Source organism: Cetorhinus maximus, chromosome 20 (genome assembly GCF_964194155.1).
Source record: "Cetorhinus maximus chromosome 20, sCetMax3.hap1.1, whole genome shotgun sequence".
NCBI classification, from domain to species: domain Eukaryota; kingdom Metazoa; phylum Chordata; class Chondrichthyes; order Lamniformes; family Cetorhinidae; genus Cetorhinus; species Cetorhinus maximus.
Genome location: NC_135898.1, coordinates 47,196,106 through 47,223,588, shown reverse-complemented (window position 1 = coordinate 47,223,588; position 27,483 = coordinate 47,196,106). Strand labels below are relative to the sequence as shown.

Sequence of the window (27,483 nt, the reverse complement as noted above, 5' to 3'; positions counted from 1 at the left end):
TAGCAAGGCTTTTGACAAGGTCCTACATGGCAGACTGGTTAAAAAAACTCATGGGATCCTGGGGAAATGTAGCAAGCTGGATACTAAACTGGCTTAGTGGCAGGAAACAAAGGGTAATTGTTAATGAATGTTTTTGTGACTAGAAGGCTGTTTCCAGTGGGGTCCTGCAGGGCTCAGTACTAGGCCCCCTGCTTTTTGTGATATATATTAATGACTTGGAAGTAAACGTAGGGGAAATGATCAAGTTTGCAGGCGACAAAAAAATTGGCCATGCAGTAGATAGTGAGGAGGGTTGCTGCAGATGGCAGGAAGATATCAATGGACTGGTCAATTGGGCAGAAAAATGTCAAATGGAATTCAACCCAGAGAAGTATGAGGTGATGAATTTGGGGAGGTCAAACAAGGCAATGGATCACACAATAAATGGAAGGATACTGAGAGAAGTAGAGGAAGTGAAGGATATTGGAGTGAATGTCCATTGATGCCTGAAGGTACCAGGACAGGCTAATAAGGTGGTTAAGAAGGCATTAAAAACCTCTGTTATTAGCCAAGGCATAAAATATATGAGCAGGAAGGTTAAGGTGGAACTATATAAAACATTAGTTTGGCCACAACTTGAGTACTGTGTGCAGTTCTGGTCACATGACATCACAGAAAAGATGTAATTGGGGTAGAGGAGTTGTACTAGGATGTTGCCAGGACTGGAAAATTGCAGCTATGAGGAAAGATTGGAGAGGCTGGGGTTATTCCCATTGGAACAGAGGAAGCCGAGGGGAGATTTGATTGAGATGTACAAAATTGTGAGGGGTCTGGATAGAGTAGATGGGAAGGGCACATTTAATTTAGCAGAGTGGCCAGTGACTAGGGGTGATAGATTTAAAGTGATTGGTAGAAAAATTAGAGGGGAGATGAGGAAAGGCGTTTTCACGCAGAGTGCTGTGGGCGTCTGGAACTCACTGCCCAAAAGTGTAGTGGAGATAGAAACCCTCAACTCATTTAAAAAGTGACTGGATATGCACCTCAAGCGCGATAACTGCAGGGCTATGGAACAAATTCTGTGCGATTAGGAAGGGTGGCTCATTTTTCAGCCGGTGCAGACACAGTGGGCCAAGTGGCCTCTCTCTGTGCCATAAACTTTCTATGATTCTATGACTTCTTCCTCTGACACAGCCGATGGTAAAGGCTGAGTTATTCAAATCTCAAAGGAAACCAGCCAGAACAGACCAGAAAAATGTATACAATTTCCAGCATGAGGGCTTCAGCAACTGTATAATTTTATGGCTATATCAAAAAGCTTGGGTCTCAAGTTTGATTCCCTGTAAACACGGAGTTTATGGGGACAATTGTTCAAACCTAACTAATCCCTGGACCGGGGTGGAGGAAAAAAATATCCTTTGCTGCAAAGTTGTGTGAACGATGGAGAGAACAAGAACAGGCTCAACACCTTTCATAGACAAATAATCCAATATACTTGGTGTCAGCTTTGGCTCATTGGATTGCACTCTCGCCTCAGTCATAAATTTAAGAGTTCAAGCCCCAGTAAAGGGCTTGAGCACTGATGCAAGGCTCATGAGTGAATGCAGCTTTGAGGGAGTGCTGCACTGTCAGAAGTCCTGCCTTTTGGACAAGATGTTAAACTAAGTCTTCATCTTCCCTATCAGATGGACACAAAAGATCCCATGGCTCTATTTTAAAGAAGAACAGGTGAGTTTTTCTGGCATCTTAATCATTTATCCATCATCCAACACAACCAAATATAGATTAGCCATTTATTTAATTTGCTGTTTGTGCAATCTGTGTACAAACTGACTGCAATGACTATCCACAAAATAGCAGTGACTATACTTCAAAGCTAATTAACTGACTAAGAGATATGTTGGGACATCCGAAAGATATGGAAGGCTCTATAGAAATGCAAGTCCATTCCTTGTGTAGGCTCAAAGTTAAAGAATGACCTTTTGTATAATACACCAGGGAGTCATTCCTCCTACAGAATTGTGCTGCAGCAGGATTCAGCAACTTCAAAAGAGAATGCCAGAAATATGGAAATAAAAAGTTTTGAATTCTTCCACAGACATTTATTAGTTGCCAAAATTCATTTTCAACAGGTGGAAAAAGCCCCAATTTGCAAAGGTGTATTTTTCTGACTGCATAGGGTTTATAGAATACCGTACAGGACTGCAAACTGAATCAAAATCCTTTTCCACTTGCCCCCTACAACCAAAATATTCCCTAGCCTTTCTTTCCTCTAGACAGTTGGAGTACTCAGTTGGGTGGCAGGCTTCTGTACTGATGTTGTAAATCCAAGTTTATTTCAATACAGCAATGCATAAATTTGTTTTTAATTGCCCCACTATTGGTGGGCTTGCTTTCGGCTGCCAGCGCCCCCGAAGCACTAGAATATCCTCCCTAAACCTCTCCACTTCACTTTTCTCTTTCGAGATTCTCTTAAATTTAACCTAACTCTTTGATCAAGCTTTTGATTATCTACCCTAATATCTCCTTGTGGTGGTGTCAAATTTTGCTATAAAATGCTCCTGTAAAGCACCTGGGGATGTTTTATTACATTAATGGAGCTTTACAAATACAACTTAAATAAACATTCACACTAAGTTCAGGAGTAAGCAAATGAAATAAGCAGTACTCGGGGGCCAAGGTAAGCGCATAATTGCAACTTACTTGCTCTGTAGAGCATTTAAAAAGATATGAGGTATTAAGGTCTGGGTGGCATATTTACCCAATACATTATCTTTTCACCTTTGGAATCTTGGTCCAATGGGTTCAAGTTCTTGGTTAGAAATACCATATATAGTAGTGTAAAAGTCAAATTTGAGACACCAATTTTTTAGGTCAAAAGTCATGGGGTTGACTTTTACATGGGTAGTGATGTTTTTGACAGACTGACATGCATACTTGATTTGGGCCAATAAAGGCCATTGCAATAAAGTAAAAACCAGCAACACTAAAGAGCTCATTCTCTAATATTTATCTCGTTTGTAATGATATAACATAAATGTGGTGCATTTCATCCAACACAATATAAAAATATAGCATAATGAAATAACTACAACACTTCACTTCAAGTCCTTTGAAATCACTGAACACCATCTGAATCACCAATGTGTCCCAATACAAAAACAAAAATACCTGGAAAAACTCAGCAGTTCTGACAGCATCTGCGGAGAGGAATACAGTTGACGTTTCGAGTCCATATGACTCTTCTGATGCTGTCAGACCTGCTGAATTTTTCCAGGTATTTTTGTTTTTGTTTCAAATTTCCAGCATCCGCAGTATTTTGCTTTTATATCGTGTCCCAATAGCCAGGTTGTATATGATCATATGGATCTTCCACATCTTAATCATAATCATTGGTATTACTGGTAACTTCAGCATCTTCATTCCACAAGGAATCGTTCCAAGTACTGATTAGCACATTCGCTATTCCAAGTTTTGGAAATTAGTTTTTTTTGACAATGTTGAGATGCAGCTATGACCCATCGGCACAATGCTGCTAGTGCTCACATATTTCCGCCTTTAGTGAATGTTTTTCTTCCTTCCAACATGCAGTTGTTCCCCATCTTTTGGATACTGTCCTTGAGATATTTATTTATACACACATCCAAGGGCTAGACAACACTTGTGAGACCAGCGGGAATAATTGTCACACTGGTGTTGGTTGATCTCACATGACGAACTACATTGTTCAAATCCCACTTTGTTGACAAGTCCTAAATGAGCAAACCATTTTTCTTCACACGACTCGTCCTGGCCACCTGGCACTTTGATCCATTTCTTGCCATTTTCATCCATCCAGCCTCTCTCAGGAACATGGATGACAGCACCTTTAAAATGTCTCTTTGGGGGGAGCTTTGCGCTTGAATATCACCATTGGCTTTAATTTTGTGCCGCCTGCCATGCAAGATGGAACCACCGAACTGCATCTTCTTGTGGCCAGTTGTCTTTACAAGGACATATTTTCCACCAATCTTGGGAGTGGCCTTGTTTGCCAGCATGTCAAAGTTCATCACTGTTTCATCCATATTTCCAATAGAGCTTAATCGATATGAATTCTGCTCTCAATGTCAGATGACAAAACAGTGGAATTTGATGATTTGATTGCAGAGTTCAAGTGGCAGATGTGGTGTGAAATTTTCATTTTCTGGCGGAATGCTAACAAATTGCCCCTTTTCATGAATCTTGTGCAGCACCTAGCACTGGCCTTGAATCCTGAGATGCCATTTTTCTTCATTTCTCTGTTGACAGAGTCAGGTGGCTCTGCATGTGATATAATGACCATTTTGCCAAAGCTTGTTAATCCATTCTGCCACTTTTTCCTCCAGTTTAAATTGAACTGCATACTTTTTATTCTTTCTTGAAGGCATTGTGAAAGATCGCATAGCACACATTAGTCCTGTCAATTAGCTAGAAGATTGCTGCTAGAATTGGCGGAGGCAAAATTTAAAGGTTCCTGCAAATGCCTTTAAATTAATGAACTATAGTAATTATCGGTAAGTAATTAATAATCACATCATTTGATCCCTGAAAGCCAAACACCGATACTTACAAGATCAACTTTTACACGAATATGTAACAGGCCTATCCGTCGACATCATCAGCTAAAGTTTTGGTATAATGCTTTGGTCAGGACAGAATGTGAAACCATATTTCTCTTTTCAGGTAATGAACCAGCTATTTACTGTGAGCATTTTGTGCTCACATTTCAGGTTTCCAACATTTGCAGTTTTCTCTACTGCTGTAAGAGTCATACAAGAAATAAGATCAGGTAAGTCAATAGCATAAAACTGCCCAGTCTGAATTAGGTGCCACAATGTTTGCTGCTCTGGAAAAGGGTAAATTCCTACTGGTCAAGTTTACAGGTGGCTTTCTAAAGCAAATTATTGTAGCCAAGTCAAACTTTATCTGAACTAGAGATATCTAATTTTATACACCGGCTAGTAAAGCTGAAACGCAAAAGCATTTCCTTCCCCATCACTGGAAAGTCTCCCAAAAATAATAACATTTATATAACAATTGTCGATGTAATGGGGGCAGTCAAGAATGTTCTTCACTTTTAATACTTCCACTTAGAAAGAAAAATAAATGTAATAACCATCTGTCAAAAATACATTTGTTTTGCTCTGTTAAATATTTCCACTCAAGAAAAGTGCATAAATAATTTGTGCCTCATAGTACTTACTTCACTCATGGAAATATTCATCAAATAATTCATTTGTTCCTATTTGATTTCCTGCGTTGCTGTTTGGAAATGAAGAGTGCCTACGTTTCACATTCAGTGCCAATGTCTCACTTGCAAGCAGTATCAATTATAGTATGCTATTTCCTACCTGTAGGAGATATATTGTACATTATATACTTAAATAAGCATACTCTAGGTATCACTTTGTATGACAGTACTATCACTGCTGCATCCTACCCATAGACAAAAAGGTGCCTTTTGTAATGGTTTCTCTTCTTTGCATCACTCTCTGCCTTTGTTTCACCCTTCCATGTCTTTCCCTTTGTTGGTTACACTTTTTTCATGGTCTCTCCATTTGTTTTCATTCGTTTATGGGATGTGCGTCACTGACAAAGCCAACATTTATTACCCATCCCTAATTGCCCTTGAGGTAACGGTGAGCCACCTTCTTGAACCATTGCGGTCCACGTGCTGTAGGCACACCCACAGTGCTGTCAGGGATCCAGGATTTTGAACCAGCTAAAAACATGAACAAGCAAAAATTAGAGGGTTAGGTAAGAGTAAGGAGTTGAAGATACAGCAGAAACAAGTGGTCAGTCTAGGGTTGGAACTTGGGGAGGAGAGTGGGTTTAGCTTAGAAGTGCTCAAAGGAGGAACTACAAGGGTCTGCGAGCATGGTTAGAGGGGAGCTTGCAATGTTCACTTTCTTTGCTTAAAAAGCCCAACCAATGATGTTAAATATCTAAACCTAGTTGACCCAAAAACCTGTCAGTCATACTACCATACTCAAGCTATCTTCTGAGCTTCACTGAATGAACTAATCAGATTATTGGGACTGTTTGTATGGTTAGAGGTTATGTTCTGTATTTCCTAAAAAGAGTTTCTACTCTTCATTTGCAAATGCCAATAAAATTCAAGTTACCAAAACATGCTGCTGCAACCAGTACAAACAGGGCTCAAATCGAAAAATAATTTAATTGATAGACCAACTCCCACATTCTAACTGTTAGCCTGAATTCCAGAGCTGCCATCACACACTTAGTTCAGTACAGAAATTATGGCATTATATATGCCATGTGGTACAGCATATAACAAACTTGATGGAAGGGGATATGAAGGAAAAACTAATTATTCAACTTAATTTGCTCAACAGTGCCCAGTAATCAATTACATAATGGCAAAGGCAACGTTATAACTGATTCAGTTGGTAAAGTTGAGTTATTTAAAAATCCTAGAGGGAAACTTTAAACAACTGTCATAATCTATAGTTTTAAGCGTTATGTTTGAGATGTGACTCTAAATTCAGGAATCAGACCACCAGTTCATGGTTTAACATTAAAATAAATTAAACATTTTATTAAAATATATATACACAAATGGCTACAAATTACCACGATCAAAACTTTTAACAAATTCCCAAACTAATCTCCATCAAGGCAACAGCAACCCATACACTTAACCAGACACCAGGCAAAGCATTTTCACCGTATGAATTCAAAATGAGGTTTTCACTTTGGTTCTGTGGAGACAGTTGGAGGCTTACAACTGCCTTTTGATCTCACATTGCCTCTGCTCTGCACACACAACACTGAAGTTATACCTATCACTGCCCACTGAATGTAAATTCTCATTGTGTCACCAGCCTCTTCTAACAATAAAACCCCTTTCATAGTACCAATTTTATTAGTAATATAAACATATTGCTTGATATCTGCTAGATAGGTGTCAGTTTTCACCCTTCTTGTATGATATAATTCAAAAAATGCAAATGCACGCTATCTCTCTTACAGATCAAAACTAGTACACAAAGCACCCAGACTAGCTGGCTTTAATCCAATTAAGACACACCCACAGACTAAACCTATATTTTAAAAGAAAAATATTTTCCAATAATATTACATACATTAATAGTTTCACGACAGGCAACCTTAGATTGGAGATGATGTTAGGCAAGGCTAGGAAGTAAAAAAAATTTAAAGGGCTGCTGTTGCTGCACTAAAAACGTAGATACTCCCAATTTTTGGAATAGCTAGAGCCATAAGGTGATGTAAACTCCTCAAAATAGCTATAGTTGACTGGGAGCGCTTAAAACTGCAAATGGGTAATATGTTTTACAATGCTTTATCAACCTGGACAATATCACAACCCTCCCCATCCCGCACTGTGCTCCAGTCAGTGGCAATCACTTCTTAAATGCACCATTGTTTTCTCCCCGTCCCGCAATAATGTAACAGTACTCGCTGCTTTCACCTTGATATCCTCTGTTCCCCACTTCCAGCAATTTCTACCCTTATTCCAGATTTCCAGCATCTGTAGCAATTTATCTTTTGGGCAATGTTAACAAGAGTCTCTAAAATTGCTTGCTGGTTTTATATCACCAGTATTCCAAAGACCAGGGAAACTGCCAGTGTTCAAAGCCCTTTAGAAGATCACAGGCTTTGTCAAATGTTCAAAGTGTTTGCAGTCTTGTATCCTTTTGTCATGACATCACACGCAAGTTAGTAATATCACTTAATCAAGTTCATATACTCCATGAACATGGTCAGCTTCAGTCTTGTATAAAATCTGAATACCCCCATTGTTGAATAGCCACAAGCATGGCTACAGCAATACTATCTTAGCCATGTGCACTAGCTGATATTATAAAAACCTTATGCACACCTTGGAAAGCAAGCAACTAAATGAGGTAACAGAGCAAAGAAGTCCATAAAAATTATTTTGTACTACAGTTTTCCCTGCATTGTGCAATCAGTCAAATCATTAGATTACGAGCTGAAAGGCAAGCTAAAATATTAACCAGCACTAAAGGAATACTTCTGAATACTTTCCGCTCAAAGTACTTCCCTCTGCCAAAAAAGGATGTATTAGTTATGCTTCAGAATACTCTTGATCATTATTCCACAGAAACTATTTGTGGGAAAAACTTATGGTTAAGGACCATGTTTTAAAGATAATGTATTGCAACAAGTTTTCAAAAAAGACAAAAGCTGTTAAAATACGTTAAGCTTTAAAATTATTTTTCCAAAAGGTGCAATCTCAGTATCAACAAATACCTCATGCACTCATGCTTTTGGGAGGCCCTTGGTCTAAGGCATGCAACACAATTTGCCGAGAATAACTTCTCCCTATGTTTATGAATAAATGGAGATTTTAAAACAGATATGGAGACAGAGTCAGGTGTTTAACCAGAAAGCCACAAAAGCAAGCTTTCACTGGGCACACAATGTTAGAAGTTACAACATTTAAGTCAAGGAAGGCAACCCATTAATGTGCAAAAACACAGCATATTCAATATATTGTGAGACAAGTTGTACTGACTGATTTAAGCGAGTCTGATTCTTAACTGTTGCTCTGTACTTTTATTTAATTAAGGCTGCTTAACTTGCATTTAGCCTTGTCTTAGCAAATATTTTCACCATTTACATTCAAAAAGATTGGAAAGGCACGTGCAGGCACATGCAAAAGTCACAGCTAACTGGTTCAAATAACAAGGAGGGACGGCTAGGCTGCAATGTTGCGCACAAGTTATTAGACCATGTGAATCAACTCTGACACAAGGGACTTGGGATCCACTTACAGTAATGAGTGATGGTATTGAAGATATCTATGGAAAACACAAATTTGTAACATAGTGCAATGTGTATTTCTTATAAATTACCATTAGGCAATTGGCTGTGTGGCAGAGATCCAATAACCTGGGTGACATTGCCTACAACAAATGGAATGCAAGTCCCAAAACAGTCCCTCCTAGAACCACAATTTGATTTCCCTTGTGCTCATCTTCCTCCCCACAAGCCTCCACATTTAATGCATCATTCACCACCTCCAATGTGTTGCCATCACCAAACACATCTTCCCCTCTCCTTTCAACATTCCAAGGGGTTGTTCCCTCCGCAACACCCTAGTTCACCTTTCAATCACCAACAGCCTCTTCCTTTCCACTGTACCTTGCCATGTAAGTGCAGGAGCTGCACCTTTATCTCTTCCCTTCCCACTGTTCAAAATTCCAAATACTCCTTCCAAATAAAACAGCGATTTATCTGGATTTGCTGCTCATGATGTGATCTCCTCTACTTAAGAGAAGCCAAACGCAGATTGAGTGACCACTTTGCAGAACACCTCCATTCAGTCTGCAAGCATGTCTCCAAGCTTCTGGTTGTTGTCAATTTAATTCGTTGTCCCATTCCCACTCCGAACTTTCCTTGCCTAATACACTGTTCCAAGTTCAACATAAGCTCAAGTAACAGCACCTCATTCCAATTAGGCACTTTATAGCTTTCTGGCTTCAAAAGTTTCAGGTCATAACCTCATTAGCCATTTTTTGTTTGGATGGCAACAGTTGGTGATGATTTAAACCACCTTTAGACCCATCTCGTTTCTTTAATTGGCTCAATAGCATCTCCCATGCACCATCAACCCTTTTGATGTTTAATTTTGCCTGCGTTTTACCCAATCACAGACCTTCCCTTTAGTCCTTTGCACCCCCCCTTGCCTCTTTATTTGCCTAAAACCTGTTACATCTCTAACTTTTTCCAGTTCTAACAAAAAGATTAGCAATTTGAAATGTTAACTCTATTTTTCTCCCTCCACAGACACTGCCTGACTCAAGTATTTTCAACATTTTCTGTTTTCATTCCAGAGTGGTTTAATCTACTTTGGTGCTGCCAATCATTTTGGTCCAGCCTGTACAACGAATTGGTGAATACCCAGAAATCTCTCGACAGATTGTGTGCAGCAGTGTTCCAAATAGAAAGTGGTTAGAGTTTTTTGTTGGTGGCTATAATGGGAGAATATGAAGGCAGCAAACACAATGTCAAAGGAAATTGCATACCTTTCAAAGTACAACTGTGCGTAACTCACTTTTACAAAATACGAATGGAAAAATAAAAAATTTGCACGAAATCTACAACATTTATAGAAAAAACATTGTTTCCCATGTTGATGAATAGTGTCCCTCAAGGAAAAAGCTTATTTTCATGCCTGACCAAATGTATAAATGTGCAAACGTTATACAGTGGAGCAGATAGTAAGGCACAGAAGCTACCTCATTTTAACATCTTTCAAAAACACACTGAACGTAGGTGATTCCAATGTCCTAAATAATTTTTCTGCCACTGATTGTTATCTTGCTTTACAGCAGAATCCCATGGGGGAGAATCTTACATCCCATGGGTGGGCACGCGCCCAACCTGATCGGGCGTAAAATCACACGAGTCGATGTTGGGCATGTGTCCCGACTTCATCGCGCACTTGCGCTCCTGCCAAGCAAAATATTGTGCATGAAAGTCGGAAGCGTGCCCGCCGACAATTAAGCGGGCCATTAAGCCCATTAACGGCACAATTGTCTGCAATGATGGTTGGTTGCTGGACAGGCAAATTGGCCAGGCGGCCTTCACATTTTTCATCAAACCTCATCCAAGGGCAGGATGAAATCTCTGTTTAGACATAAAATAAAAATAAATATCTGTGGACTGATTTTTATGAGGTATCTTTCAGGTGCTTGATTGTGATGCATGGACATGTTTTGCAGCTTTATTTCATTATTTGCAGGTCTGCAGCTCCCTAAGGCAGCTGTCTACCTTCAGAGAGCTCTATCGCAGCGCTCATCCACACTCGCGGTGATGTCAACGCCTGCCCTCTTCCCACCCCAGCAGTACTGAGCATTTCAGCGTGCCTTTCACACTGGCTGGCCATTAATTGGTGCCTCGGTGACCCTGCAAAGTCCTCCTTACTAACAGGCTAGCTATGCAATGATCCTCACTGAATCATATCTTACAGATAACGTCCCAGCAAAGGTGGTGGCACAGTGGTATACAGTTGGGAGGGAACTGCCCTGGGACTCCTCAACATCGACTCCAGATCCCATGAAGTCTCAAGGCAAACATGGGCAAGGAAATCTCCTGCTGATCACCATGTACTGCCCTCCTTCAAGCTGTTGAATCAGTGCTCCTCTATGCTGAACACCACTTGAATGTGCTCTGGGTGGGGGACTTCAATGTCCATCACCAACAGTGGCTCGGTAGCACCACTACTGACCAAGCTGGCTGAGTCCTAAAGGACATAGCTGCTAGACTGGGTCTGCGGCAGATGGTGAGGGAACCAGTAAGAGGGAAAAAGATGCCTGTCCCGGATGCATCTGTCCATGACAGTATCGGTAGGAGTGACAACAGCACAGTCGTTGTGGAGACGAAGTCCTGCCGTCAGGCTGAGGATACCCTCCACTGTGTTGTGTGGCACTACCGCTGTGCTAAAATAAAACAGATCTAGAATCTCAAGACTGGACATACATGAGGTGCTGTAGGTCATCAGTAGCAACAGAATTGTACTCAACCACAATCCGCAACTTCATGGCCCAACATATCCCCCACTCAACCATTACCATGAAGCCAGGGGATCAACCCTGGTTCAATGAAGAGTGGAGGGCATGTGAGGAGCAGCACCAGGCATACCTAAAAAGGAGGCATCAACCTGGTGAAGCTATAACACAGGGATACTTGCGTGCCAAACAGCGTAAGCAACAAATGATAGAGCTAAGCGACCCAACAAACAACCAATCAGGTCTAAGCTCTGCAGTCCTGCCCCATCCAGTTGTGAATGTTTTTTTAAACAAATGAACAATGATCCACTGAGTTTTTTTTAAACTGCATAATCACATATAAACTGTTAAGTACAGGATATTTATACAATTGCAGCTTCTAAGTAATGCATGTTTAACTGAGTGCGGCATCAAGGAGCCCTATCAAAACTAGAGTCAATGGGAATCAGGGAGGTCTCCGCTGGGTGGGGTCATATCTAGCACTAAGGAAGATGGTTGCGGTTGTTGGAGGTCAATCATCTCAGCTCCAGGATATCACTGCAGGAGTTCCTCAGGGTAATGTCCTTGGCCCAACCATCTTCAGCTGCTTCATCAATGACCTTCCTTCCATCATAAGGTCAGAAGTGGGGATGTTTGCTGATTATTGCACAAAGTTCAGCAACATTCGTGACTCCTCAGATACTGAAGCAGTCCATGTTCAAATGCAGCAAGGCCTGGACTATCCAGGCTTGGGCTGACAAGTGCTAAGCCACACAAGTGTCAGGCAATGACCAACTCCAAAAAGAGAGAATCTAACCAGCATCCCTTGGCGTTCAATGGCATTACCATCACTGAATCCTTCACTATCAATATCCTGGGGGTTACCATTAACCAGAAACTGAACTGGACTAGCCATATAAATACTGTGACTACAACAGCTGGTCAGAGGCTAGGAATCCTACAGGAGTAACTCACCTCTTGACTCCCCAAAGCCTGTCCACCATCTACAAGGCACAAGTCAGGAGTGTGATGGAATACTCCCCCCACTTGCCTGGATGAGTGCAGCTCCCACCACGATAAAGCAGCCCACTTGACTGGCACCACATGCACAAACATTCACTCCCTCCACCACCGACACACAGTAGCAGCAGTGTGTACCATTTACAAGATGCGCTGCAGGAACTCACAAAAGCTCCTTCTACAGCACCTTCCAAACTCATGCCCACTACCATCTAGAAGGACGAGGGCAGCAGGTAGATGGGAACACCACCACCTGGAAGTTCCCCTCCAAGTCACTCACCATCCTGACTTGGAAATATATCACCGTTCCTTCACTGTCGCTGGGACAAAATCCTGGAACTCCCTTCTTTACAGCACTGTGGGTGTACCTACACCACATGGACTGCAGCGGTTTAAGAAGGCAGCTCACCACCACCTTCTCAAGGGCAACGAGGGACGGGCAATAAATGCTGGCCCGGCCAGCGAAGCCCACATCCCATGATGGATTTTTAAAAATCTGGCGTACAATACTTAACTATGGTCTCAGATCTTTTTGGTCCTTTGGTTGAACCTGCTACTTGGAAATCCATTCAAAAAAAAAGGTTGTTTGGCAGTTTTTTCATCCCCACCTCACCCACTGAGCTTGTGCCCAGCCAGGACTAAGAACTTGCAAAATGAGGGAATACCGGTCACAAACCAACTTCTTGCATCAGTTTGTTGGTGTGGACTAGTCAGCAATTTCAACATGGTTTTGTACTTTGGGATAGGAAAGGGAGAAACCACAAAGTCTCAAAAGCTATTTCAGTTTTCGAGAGAGACATTGGTGTAGTGGTAATGTCATTGGGCTAATAATCCAGGGGCTCAGGCTAATGCTCTGGGGCCAGTGGCTGGCCAGTCGACTCCCAGTGGCTGGCCAGTCGACTCCCAGTGGCTGGCCAGTCGACTCCCAGTGGCTGGCCAGTCGACTCCCAGTGGCTGGCCAGTCGACTCCCAGTGGCTGGCCAGTCGACTCCCAGTGGCTGGCCAGTCGACTCCCAGTGGCTGGCCAGTCGACTCCCAGTGGCTGGCCAGTCGATTCCGATGGAGAATGCACTTACTAAGTTAAAAATGCGAATCATTAAATTTATAAAAATCCTAGAATATCCAATTAGTACAGAAATACTATGCAAAGAGATAAAACCATTTAGAGTTTAAAAATACCAACTGCCTATGCTCAAGAAATGTGAACACTGACCAGAATTTCCCATTATTATTTCCATATTTCTGCTAGAACCTAGTTATTTGGAACACTAGATATTAAACTAAATAACTTGCAATAGTAGGTGAGCATAAAACATTGCCACTCTTTTCAATGATATCCATGGGAGGGCCAGCAAAAACCTAGTGAGTTTGCCACAGCTTACCCTGAGGTCAATTAAAAGCTATGACAGGGGTGCAGAAGCATGGAGTTTATCCTCTTCTTGCTATAATATAGTTGGCAAACATGGCACAGATGTTTTGCCATTATAAGAGTGGCTTTTGGTAGTTAGGCACTGAAATACCAGAGACTCATTAGGGAAATCTTTAAAACTAGTATGTTTGGACAAAGGATCTGCATTTGAAGTGTTAATTGGCATGAACTCCTGCGGAGCAGCAGGGTCAGACTGCTGCTCCACTCCCACTTTTTTTACCCTGGAATCTTTTCAATCCTGTCTCACCCAACCTTTAGACTCAAGTCAGGCAAGAGCTGTGCAGGGCAGCACGCTGGAGGCCTTTAGTCGAGCGCTGCTGACCCCCTTGTTTTAAAATGACTCTGGCTGCCATAAATCAGGTAGGTTTAAAGGTTCAGCCGGGGAGAAGGTAGGTTTATCGTGTAAGTGCTTAAAATTTGCAGGGAATGAGGGGTGGCGGTGGCAGACAGTCGAGGGAGGGTCACACAGTTGGCAAGGTGGTGGGTCAGTACTGGGGGGTTAGTTGGGAGGGAGTCCTGTGGGGGAATAGTCGGGGTTTTGGGGATGGAAGGAAAGTGTGTTGGGTGGTGGGGTGGTGGTGATGGGGGGGGGGGGTAATTGGGGGAGTCCCCTGGGTGTCAATGTGGGTTTGTACAACAGTTACCCAGAAACTAGAAGTGGCTTTTAATTCTTTTTTAATTCTTTTAACTTTCTTCTGGGAAAGACTGGTTTAATACAGTCAGAACCATCCGAAGTTTGCGATTAAAATCGCATTTTCGGGTGGTTCCCAGTGCAGGAAAATTCTCCATCGGCAATTCCTAGGCAATTGCCATGCAAACATGGCCTGGAAGCTTCTGGTTGGTGGGGGGAGGGTGGCATCCCTAGTGCATCTTTGGGGTTGCCCCCCCAGTTACAATGCCCCGAAGCTCGGAAATTACAGGCCAATGTCTTAAAAAGAAAACAGATTTAGACAGATCCATTGTGTATAAGAACATGAGAAATAGTAGGTCATTTAGCCCTTCATCAGCTCTGCCACCGAAGATCATGGCTGATCCGATGTGGCTTAACTACACCTTCCTGCATACTCCTCATATTCATTGTCTATTTAGAACTGTTAATCAGAGCAACAAACTGATAATTTGGTAAAGTGAACTGTCATTGCTGCGAAACAATGGTAAATTAGCTAAGCTTATTTCCTGACTCTTCACATGTCTAAGAGAGACCAACAGCACACTACAAGATGATTGTTAAAAGAACAGCTCTCACTGGCCCAGTGTTTCCGCCTGAATACCTCTCTTCTGGCCCACAATAAAATCTGCTTTAATGAAATAACCCAATTTCAATAGCAGCTTGCATCTTTAACATTTTACAGTGTCTTTAACACTGTAAAATGTTCCAAGGTGCTTCACAGGAGCATTATCATGCAAAAACTTGATACCAAGGCCAAGTGACAAAAAGCTTGGTCGAAGAGGTATATTTTAAAAAGCAAATTAGAGGAGAGAGAGTGAGATGAAGAGGCAGAGGCATTAAAGGAGGGAATTCCAGAGTTTAGGGTCTGGGCAGTTTAAGTAAGGATACAAGCAGCCCTCAAACTTACAACACAATTGGTTCCTGAAAACCAAATCTTAAGTTGAAACATTTGAACTCGGAACCGATTTTCCCATAAGAACAATGTTATAAATGGGGGATTGGTTCCTGAGCCAAGGCCTGATCGTCTATTTTCACCAAAATAACCCAGAATTTTGTACTTAATCAATTATAGACAAGTAACACAGCAAAATTTATGTATTTATGTTATAAATAGCTATCATATTGATATAAAAAAATCACAAGCCAAAAATACATAGAAATATAGTACAGGACTGTACTAATGGCATCAGAAAAGCAACTGAGCATCTGGAGTCAGGGAGGTGAGTGGTGCAGAACGTCTATGCGTACGTATGAATGTTTGAAGTTGTTCACTGGCATGGCGTCGTAAAGTTAAAACCAACATGGGAAAGTCAAAACAGGGTCTCAATTTATAAACGTCGTGTCATTCGTCGTAACTCAAACGTCGTAAAGTCGAGGACTGCCTGTATCAGGAATAATAATAAATGCTTCATGCAAGAAACACTTTTGTAGTTAATTTACTTTGATATGCCTACTTTAAAAAAGACAAAATACAGCTCTACTATAAATTTACATTTACAAGATAACCACATGCTCTCGGATCACTTTGAACACTTCAGCTGCAGTGTAATGCACAAAATTCAAATTGGCCAGGCAGTTTTTAATTGGGTTAGTGAAATTTGAAGGGGTAAAGGTCATAAGGGAATATTAAATTGTCATATTCTGTAACACCTTGTAAACAAATCAAGATTGAAATGTAAGCTTGAAGCAATTCTTAGCAGCGTACTGCCACACCATCACTGATGGTGCAAATGCTGTTTCCACACCTCATACACACAGCAATTTTCTTGATTTTTATAGATACTAATTAAACAGTAACTAGGCTGCACTGCATGATGGAGCAGCTGAGATTATCTGGAGGAGCAACTGAGATATCCAAATTCACTCTGACATTATAACCTAGGAAACTGGCAAATGCCCACAGCTTCAAAGCTGACATAGCCACCAAATTGCTTACAATTTAAAATCAGCCATACCTATAAGTCTAATGACATGTGAAAACAAGGAGCTAGAATTAAAGAGTAGTGGAGCACATGTTTGTCATAAAATTGTCAAACTAGGTATACTCAACATCAGGTCATTTTTATAGCAGGAGGAAAAAAATTAGAGTAGAGTTTGCAGTAATATCACTAACTGAACCTTAAAAGCGAGTTCTTATGAAGGTGGTCAACCATAATCAGCCTTCTCTTTCAGGTGATCAAGCTGTGACACATTTCCAACATGGGGATAGAAATTTCTGGTGATAACAGATAAATGCTGAATGCATGAGATTTATCTACTTTACCAGTGGAGTTTGCCTAAAATAAATTGGTTAGTTTTCTCCATTTAACTGCCAGGTAGAGGAAAGTCACCTTAATTTTTGACCTTTAGTTATTACAAAAAACAGGAATTTTAATCTATGGTGCTCTTTTGACTGTCATAAATGTTTATTTTCTTGCACTGGAAATAAAAATAATTGCAATGTAACTAATTTTTAAAAAGTAAAATGCTCAAAGTATGATCTACAGGAATTGGGGAGAGTGAATTTTGTAGTTAAGTGGATGTGACTGGGTTTGCAATCTATTATACCCCTACTGTTAAAGTCACACCTTTCCAATTCCTCACTGGATGCTGACCACTTTAACAAAGATGGTGCAGGCTCATTTCTCAATTATCCCACGATAGCAGTGTAACCCCTCCAAGCAATCATGCAAACAGGCCAAAATGCATTTTTCACTGTTATTATAGTATTACTGGGTCTTACAACTCGACTACAAACCAGCAGACTGCCGTCTTCATGTAGTAAAACAGTAAATGAAATAGAACTCTTAACCATTCCAGCTTCACTGTTCCTCATTTTTAAAAACGAGTAATTCTGCAAATGCAGTGACAGAGATGGGCAAGTAAACCTGCTAAATTATTCACAATAGGAAAGTACCACATCTTAAAGCGGTTTCTACAACAATAAGAAAATGAACTTTTGTATCAGAAAACTTATCAGCCATCCTTCAAGAAGTTCCTCTGAGGATTTTTTAAAATGTGCTTTTATCAGATTGCTGTTTAATTTAAGAAAACACAATGAGCATTCAATTAATCACAACTCTAAGAAACCATCAGCTTATCTGAAAAACGTCTGTGCAGTGTTAAACGGCGGTAAGATAATATTTAAGTCTTCGGTGCTGCCAATTAACCAATCTGAGCAATTAATATAAATAACTTGCAGTCACAGTGAAAAAGCTAACTTTTTTCTTCCTAACACACCATGCTGAAAGTCATACACATATTCTGCACAAAGCACTATTATGTAATGACCAAACTTAATTATATTGCATATTTCATGACCTGAGGTCAATCTCTATCGGTGCTTCACAGCCAGTTAAGCACTTTGAAAATATAGTCACTGTTGCAAGCAATGTACATTTACAAATGTTAGACAGCTAGTCTGTTAAAGAGATTATTTTGCCACTTGATAAACTAAGCTTAGATGTTAGCTTCTTTAATCTAATTTTATAGTTTTTTTCTTTAATCTGTATGATTTTTCTTTCCCTTATGATGATGCATCAAATTGGGGTATTATCCAATGAATGTCAGCACTTCTGAGGCAAAGTGAACATTTTTTAAATTTTAAAAACTGTTATATTCCAGAGATATTATGTAACCAAAAGCCCACTAGTTTATCGGAAAATCCCATCTATTTATTGCTTTATGGATAAGGCCTGCAGAACAAACAAGGACTTAGTACTGAAGGTGAGAACAGTGGATTTAGTGCTCCAAATAGACAGCTCAATTCATATTAGTTTAAAGAGACACCAGAAGCAAGAGAAATAGGAAGGAATACATAATTCACAAAGTATGGGTGCACACAAAGGACCAAGTAGAAGGAGTACAACCAAGTGCTTAAAATAGCTTAAAAACTGTACTTACCTCTTCTAATGAAACAGCAGGAAGTAAAAAAGCAACAACGCTAGTTTAAAGAAATTTTGTACAACTAAAGCTCAAAAAGAATTAGCTATTACACAATCCTTGGCTTCTTATATAGGCACGAACGGTGGGAGGGGGCTGGAGGCAGTTATCGCATAAAGGGCAGCCTTGATAAAGGCTGAGGAAAACTGCATTGTTCTAGAGCCAATCAAGTTCCTAAGACACATTAAAGATGCTTGAATGCTCCATATTTGTTTTTTGTGGGCTTTTTAAAATCAAATTATACTTGCATAAGATCAAATTCCTTATTTTACCAGTGTCTCAGATATAAATTATCTAGTAAATCAACCCCTAAATTGAAATTATACATTTATACCATACATGCAATTTCTTTGGTCCCTATTCTATAAAGTATTAACCATTTCAGCTGGACAGGGTAATTCCACTGTCAACATTGATAGAAATTATCTATAAATATGTCAGCATTCTAGGTTTGTCCAACATAATTACAAAGCATTGAGATTTGTGGTATGTACAATATTGGGAAAATTGCAAGAAAATTTCAAGAATGTTTCAAAATACCCACAGACTTCCTAAATGCATGAACAAAAATGTACCTTATTCGCCAAATCAATTTTTAGGATCTTGGCATGTATCAAAGATGGCTCAAATTGCCTCAAATGAATTGCAAGGCTTCCTGTGGGAGAACAAGTTCAAATAAGTTTACAGTAGTCACTGCCTTTCAAGTTGATCTGCTTTAGTCAAAACCGTTATGCTTATTGCTCCTCTCAACTTTTCTTTCCTATACCTTTTCAGCTCAAAAATATTGTCCTAGAGTTTGAAATTATGAACATTTATTTGTTCCCAGGGTCTTAAATCTGTCAAACTCCATAGTTCTCTCAATCCTCTCTCCCTCCCACCTAATAAATACTACTTAATATATTTGGTCTTCTGTACTTGAGCCTTAGCCCTTCATCTAATTTTGTCAACCATTTAAAAGGAATATTCTCCAGTAACTATTATTTATCATACACCATTAAGATCAAAACCAGCAATCCAATAAACTATTATATTTCTGAACTTACAGTAAAATCTATTGGAAGTGCTGAAATGTTGAAATGTTTGAGATTGTTAAATCATACAACACAATACTTATGGTGTTTAACTCACCCTATTGTAAAGCATTTGGTATATGTTAGATAGATGTATTGCATTAATAAGTACCAGTTTCAAGCCCAATTATACAGTAAAATTACATAGCAAAAGGAAGGTAAAAAGCTGTCAAGCCCATTCCATCCAGGCAACAATTCTACAGTTAATTTGCCTTTCAGGAGGTTGAGATTAAGTCATGTGCACAGATTGTGCACAATAGGTAGAAATATTCAATTTTGTTCACCAATATATCATCTTCTTTAGTAATGTAAAAATGCTACTATATATTTTGTGAGGAATAAATATAAAGCATATTACAAGATAGTAAAAGTATTAACTATCCTCCATGCAATGGAAATAGGTTATTAAAGGGTGGATGAAGTAGTAAAAGACAGGAAAATGGCAGTGGGCCTCAGAAGGTGTGGAGAAGTAGGGTGGCTCAAAATCTTGTAATTGGGTAATTCTTTCATCCACTAGAGTGTGGTATGTAAGTGCATAGTGGTAAATGGTCAATGTGTTCATTTCCTGATCAATCTGAACGAGAATGCAAAATGTCCAAAAGGACTCCAAAACACCTGAACAGAGGCCTGCCTTTATTGGGAATAAAATTGTAAGCAAGTCCTGGCATTCCTGAAAGAGGGTAAAGGTGTGTGACTGGGGTTGGAAAATCCTTGAAATAGTAAATAAACACACTCCTAGCAATCTCTAGAATGCAAACTATTTTTCTACTCAAAAATGATCTCAACTCTGAAAAGGTATGGTTCACACAGTGAGGTATTTGCCAACTTATAAGCCAATAAAACAAACTCATATTTCTTTCAATCAATAAAGTTCTGGAATCTTTAAATACAAATGCATGCTGGATCTTTTAAAACTGACAACTACAGAAAACTCGAAAGCCTCAAGAACTAAGTTCAGGCATTTCAGAAGCACAAGCTTCTGATGGAAAACACTGCAGGCATTTCAAATGACATATTTTTGCATAGGCAAATTTAATCATTTTTGAAGGTTTTTCAGTTTATGCTACAAAACATATTCTTAGCTTAGTGAAGAAGTAAAAAAGCAGAAAAAACCCCAAAAATATTCGGTGATTTCACTAGCTTCAGTGTTCTTCTCTCCACTGGTATACTTTAATACTTATTGATTGTTTGTTCAGTGCCTTAAGTAGTTTCGCAATGGTGAATTGTTCCCACTTATCCCATTTTGATTGCTAAGTTGTGGTCTGTGATTTGCTGTTGTTGAGCCCATCAAGTGTTACAGATACTTGCAGAGAGCTGTGACGTCTTAAGTTGACTCAATTAAAGTGTGTACTCAGAAAGCAGACATGTTGCAAAGCTTCCTGAAAGTCAACATTTTTGTTTCATTTCTTTTATTTGGTTCTGAGTGACCATTCCTTCACTTGGCAGTAGAGCATATACATTGGCACTGCTCTGCATTGCAAGTCTGAACACTTTCTTACACAATTTTTAATATGTTTATTTATTCATAGTAGCTACAAGTGTCTAGTCCAAAATTTTATTTCCTGTTCAAAGAAAATGACAAACAGACCTTAGATCAGCATACTTTAGCTGGTTATATTACCCACAAGAATGAAAAAAATCTGCAAATAGTTCTACTGAAAAAGAAGCCAATTAATTCTGCTTTTCTGTCTCTTCAGTTAATCAGTAAGGAGAATACAGTACTATGTCATAGTTTACAAAACATACAAATCAAACATTGTTACATATCTTCACTTACACAATACTCAAAACAAAAGTATTGACATTGAACAAAGACATTTTGCAGAAGATGCAATTTCACTACCATTCCTGGAAAAAATTATTCTCCTTTTAACTTCAAATATCAATTTTGAGACCTAGAACTATTTGTTTTTGCTACTGCTTCATTACGCACCAATTTCCTTACATGGCCTTTCCGCAATAATACAAAGATCTACAATACTGAAAATACAAATCAATAGGAATGCAGAAAAGAGCATTTGCTGAAGTGTGAAATCATACAAACTAGGCAGCTGCTCAACATTGGACAATATTTATAAAAGACTATTAAGAACTGGAACATAACATAACACAGTGAGCAGACATCACTAAGTGAAAAAACTTGTTCTGAAGAAATAGTCAAGAAGCTGAACTTTGAGACATAGAAACAGGTTCTCAAAACAAAGGCTTTGGAAAGTTGGAACACTGTTCCATGGGCCTTGAAATCAGACACAGGAAATGATTGGAGTACATCAAAAGGAATACAAACAGCTGCAAGCCAGGCAGAGAAAAATAAATGTGCATGTTGCAGGCTACTGCAGTTCCTCCAAGAGCGATGCATTACTGTTGTTCGTAGTATTTTGAGATGAGATTATACAGACAAATTAATTAAATTCAAGCTGCATGCGCAAATTCAATTTATTTCAAAGGTCCAATCAGTCTATAGTTCCAGCTGAAATACAAGCCCATTCACTCAAACGAGGAGACTTCAAAACCACAACTATGCATTGGTCCTGAAATAGACACTTTCTGGTCTGGAAACCTTATTATTCATGCTTCTACTTCAACCAGATGACTAAAATGTTACAAATAAAATTGCTTTCAAATTACTACATGTTGCTTGATTTTGTTTTGGGTAGAATTATAAGATAAAAATGTCATTCCAGCAAACATCACAAATGACACAGAGATAAAAACAAACTGCGGATGCACAAATGACACGACTGGAACAAAAGGATCGAATATTTCTGACAATCCTTATTAGTATTCATTTCATTCTCAAATCAAGTATCAAATGTAGCTCACAGAAATGTTTAATCTCCAGAGTTGCTGCTACTTTTTTTTTGGATGAGCAGGGTGCATCTACAATGGTCTCATGAGGTGTCAGCTGTGGCTCAGTTCATAGCACCCTCACCTTTGAGTCAGAAGGTTGTGGGTTCATGTCCCACTCCCGGAAAAAAAAAGTCAAGAACTGTGAATGTACTCGAAAGAGTTACAATGGTCTCATCAGGTTTTTAAGGTGCTTATTTGGATGGTGAAAGCTTGGACCATGTGCAATTCTGACAACTATGCTGTTTCTGGGGAAAGAAGAAAATCACTAAAACTATCCATACAACTGTGGATAACAAATACAAAGAAGGAAGTGTTTTTATTTTTGTAATGCCTTTGATATCCTCAGAATGCCTAGAGCATTTTGCAACCAAGTGAGTGAAGTCTCTGTTGGCATGCAGCAATCAATTTGCGTACAGCAAAAGTCCCACAGCAATTAGCGAGATAAATGGCCAATCTTCCTCCACATTGGCTTGCCTCTCCATTTGGAACCGAGTGGATGTTCCACTCGTGCCTTGGAGCTGCAATTTCCAGCTGCTGTTGATAATTCTCCATCTGTGAACGATGTACCTTGGGAGATGTTGTGCCATAGGAACAGGCTGAAAACTGGAATACCTACAGTGTACTGTCAAATTTGCAGAAAATTTATACAATTTAACATGTTTAAGCCATCAAATAAAAATGGAGCAAACTGCATAGTTCAACATGAGAATTCTTGTGTTGCTGCTGAGGGGAAGTAGCATGGGTCCAGATTGATACAGTATTTTAATACTGACTCTGGGCATTGCGACTGATGAGGCAGAATTTAAATTTTAAAAAGGTGCAAAAAAATCTGGAACAACTATGTTTGAAATACAAATATAAATGCAACGGGAAAAATAAAAATTTAAACAAAAGCATGCTTTTGGGCTTTGTCTTCAATAGGCAATATCACATCATCAAATAGTGTATAAAATTAGTGAGCATTTTAGATGTGTGTGGATTAATCAAGGACAACCAGCACAAATCTACTGAAGGCAAGCTATCCTTGTTTGACAAATTTAATCAGAGGCTTGAGAGACAACCAATTAGATAGATGCAGTGAACGTGGCTGTGGTGGGCATGATTTTTCAGAACGTGATTCATACATTGACTCAAAGGTTTGCTTAAAACACTGAGGTGTATGGAATAAGGGAAAAGATTGCAGTATGGCTGGAGGGTTGGTCGGTGGACAGGAAACATGACAAATGTGCACTGGCTGGAGTGGCAAAGGATTGGAAATGGGGCACCACATGGTTCAGTGCTTGATCCATTTTTGAATCTTTATTTATTTATTTGAACTTGGGCATAGAGAGCTTTGCTGGCAGAGAGCTCATGCTGGCTGTCCCTGATTAACCCATGCATTTCTAAATACTCTCCAACGTCATACACCAGTTGACATTCTGTGGCATTGCTCTAGCACTTAGCAAACATTGACAAGAGCTGCAAATGACTTCAGGAAGACAGGCTGGTTAGCAGCGTGAACAAATGGGTGAAAAATGTAATATTGTGCAGATAAGGTTGAGGTTTTTCCTTCCAAAGTGTATTACAAGGAATGGCAGGGAAGATGCTGAAGGCTACAAACTCAAACACAAGTTGACAAAATCATTAAGGCCACAGCATTTGGGGTTTTATAATTAAGAGCTTAGGCTACAATAATAAAGTTTTAATTGTATGCCCCAGTATAAAATGGATATTAAAGCCACAGAGATCATGCAGTACAGGTTCAGCAGGATTATACCAGAGATGGAAAACAGACTCCACTGGGCTATTTACACTAATGCGGATGGGGAGGTGTAATAAAAAGTTTTTTTTAAATTATGAAGGATTTTGCTAAAGTGAACATTCTCTGGTTGTGAAGTCAGCGACAAAGTTGTATCAATTTAATATGGTGACGAAGAGACTGAGAAGCATTAGAAAGAGATGTTATGTAGAGGCTTGTTGAAATTTGAAATGATTTGCCATAGAGTGGTTAAGGTAGAGACCTTTATACCTTTTCAGAGAAAATTAGATAAATATTTATAGCTGAGGAAGATGCAGTACCATGGGGGAAATATAGGGTAGAGGAAGTAGTTCTGCACTAGTCTGCTAGCAAAGGGTTGGCACAGACTCAACGGGCCAAATGACAGCCTCCTGTGCTGTAAGCAAGTATAGTTCTATATAAATTACTGTGTTCAACTTGACAGTGAACAAAGAGTAAAACACCACAAAAAGAGGAACAGTGTTCAGTGTTAATGGCGTAAATTCTCTATTTAAATAAAACACTAAACAAGCTGCAACTACGCTGCTGCCTTTGTACAACGTTATAAAATAAAAACAGTTGCAACATTTAAGTACAGGCTGCAGAAGAAAATTTGGCTTCGCATCAAAAAGAAGTGCAAGGACCATAGTCCCATTCACTTTATAAATACAAAGGTGGACAGGAAACAAAATATTAAGATGAACCAGGATGTGTGTTTTTTTAAAAAGGGGGAGTGTAAGGAGAGAATGCTGTATGTTATTTTAAAAATCAGGTGTGAAACAGAAAAAGTCACAACTCAGCAATTTTTGACTGGAATGTGAGGCATTATAATTTATGTTTCAAATCAGTTAAATGCAATGCAATCCAAAACATCAATAGATTTCAATTTGGAGCTTCATAGCTGATCAGGGTGCTATTTTCAATATGCAAGGGACTAATAATTCAACAGGCATACAATTGGGCTACTCAAGGATACATATCTTCATCCAAAAAAGCCAAAGTGGTTAGACAACTGAAAATGCACAATAGTTGAATCATTAGGTTCTCTTGGCATATTCAACTGTGTGTCAACTGCTAGTCTCCCTCAGCACAAATCTATTCTCATGAGCCATAGGAAACATTTCTCTAGTGCTCAAGTACAGAAAGCAGCATTAGGAATGTAGCTAATAGCTGGAGGTGGGGGCTGGAGGGAAGAGCAACTGAAAATTAAGGGGTGCCTAAAGGCTTGGTAAGAGGGTTCTGAGGGGCTTTTTGAAAATGGGGAGAAAGCATTATAGAGCAGCTTAGGGTAGTTCTCTCATACGCATTGGGGTTAACTTTGTCGAAAGTTACCCCTGCCCTAGCTCTAAGCTTTTCTAGTTCCTCTCCTATTGCCTCTCATGCTCTCTTCGAGCTAAAGCTTATTCTTGAGACTCGCCTCCAGCTCCCTTGACCCTTTTTCCACTAAACCAGACCATTCTCCTCTAACACCTCTCCACTGTCGTCCAGCTGGGTGGGACTCCACTTGCCTGATTCCATTTTTATTTATTTAATCGTATCCAGGGTATCTTTTTTCTATTTATTCATTCAGTCACAGGATGTGGCCACCACTGGCTAGGCCAGCATTTATTGCCCATCCCTAATTGCCTTTGAGGAGGTGATGGTGAGCCGCCTTCTTGACCTACTGCAGTCCAACAGTGCTGTTGGGAAGGGAGTTCCAGGATCGACCTAGCAACAGTGAAGGAATGGCGATATAGTTCCAAGTCAGGATGATGTGTGGCTTGGAGGGGAACTTACAGGTGGTGGTGTTCCCATGCATCTGCTGCCCTTGCCCTTCTAGGTGGTAGAGGTCACTGGAGCCTTGGCGAGTTGCTGCAGTGCATCTTGTAGATACTGTGCATCAATGGTGGAGGAACTATTTAAGGTGGTGGATGGGGTGCCAATCAAGCATGTTGCTTTGTCCTGGGTGGTGTCAAGCTTTTTGAGTGTTGTTGGAGCTGCACACATCCAGGCAAGTACAGAGTATTGCATCACACTCCAGACTTGTGCCTTGCAGATGGTCAACAAGCTTTGGGGAGTCAGGAGGTGAGTTACTCACTGCAAAATTCCTAGCCTCTGACCTGCTCTTGTAGCCTCAGTATTTATATGGCTGGCCCAGATCAGTTTTTGGTCAATGGTAACTTCCAGGGTGTTAATTATGGGGAATTCAGCGATGGTCATGCCATTGAATATCAAGGGAGATGATTGGATTCACAGTCATAGGATACAGGGTAAGCCATTTAAAACTGAGATAAGGAGAAGCTTCTTCATTCAGAGGGTGGTGAACCTGTGGAATTCTCTACCACAGGAGGCTGTGGAGGCCAAGTCACTGAATATATTTGAGGAGGAAATAGATAGATTTCTAGACTCTAAAGGCATCAAGGGGTATCGGGAGAGGGCAGGTGTATGGCATTGAGATAGAGGATCAGCCATGATCATATTGAATGGCGGAGCAGGCTCAATGGGTTGAATGGCTTACTCCTGCTCCTATTTCCTATATAAAGACATTATATAAAAGCAAGTTGGTGGATGTAAGATCAAGAGGAGTTCCAGGGGACAGAGGGGAACTGGTTAAAAAAGTGATCACTAGTGCTGAAGGAGCACAAAAGACAGTCAGGGTAGTATGATATCTTGGTTAGACAAAAACACTGCTGCATACACAAAGAGTACTATTAACTCCAACTGAACTAGTTTGTTCTAGCTTTGGTTTATATGCACTCATACGCACAAATGGCCACACAAGGTGCTATTACACACCTCCCTCCTGAAAAGGTTACACAAAGGTTCAAATTCTATTCAACTTATATGCATTTGTTTTTCATTTATTTACAAATACAACTTAACCACTGGTTTTCTGTTCCTAAGAGGATACCTCCTTTCTTGACCCAAACTTTCAAAACTTGGGGAAGAACCTTGATCAATCTTGGCCTTAGTCTGAAGAGAAGTTTTCTCCCAAGACTGATTTTGCCCTTGACTTACAACTGAATTTTCCACTTTATCAAACATGCCCGCTTGACTGACTTGGATCTGAACTAGATTCAGGCACAACTTGTGTTGAAGCAACTATTGGTACTCTACTCATATCCCAACTATGCATTAATCAGACTCATTTGATTATTCCCAACTTCCTCCTTCATGAATCCCTTGACGGTAAAACGTATTCAACATCATGACCAAATATGTGCGAGGACCACACCTCTTCTTGGTAGCCACTTAAACTGATGATAATCTTTCACCTTAAACCTCTACTTCAACTT

At 39.8% G+C, this 27,483-nt stretch overlaps 1 protein-coding gene across 5 annotated transcripts in view; it reads right to left on the bottom strand.

The window, feature by feature from the left end:
* The window catches only part of tbc1d12b (TBC1 domain family, member 12b), a 114,050-nt gene that overhangs the window by 59,657 nt on the left and 26,910 nt on the right, over positions 1-27,483 (bottom strand). The window contains exon 2 of one of the 5 annotated variants that reach the window (XM_078566000.1): positions 19,077-19,187. The exons of 3 other annotated variants lie outside the window; for them this stretch is intronic. In XM_078566000.1, the coding sequence (XP_078422126.1) occupies positions 19,077-19,093 (17 nt within the window). In that variant the 5' untranslated portion in view covers positions 19,094-19,187. Of the gene's footprint in view, positions 1-18,493; positions 18,515-19,076; positions 19,188-27,483 lie in introns of those variants that run through there. One more of the 5 variants, XM_078566001.1, reaches the window with a different exon arrangement.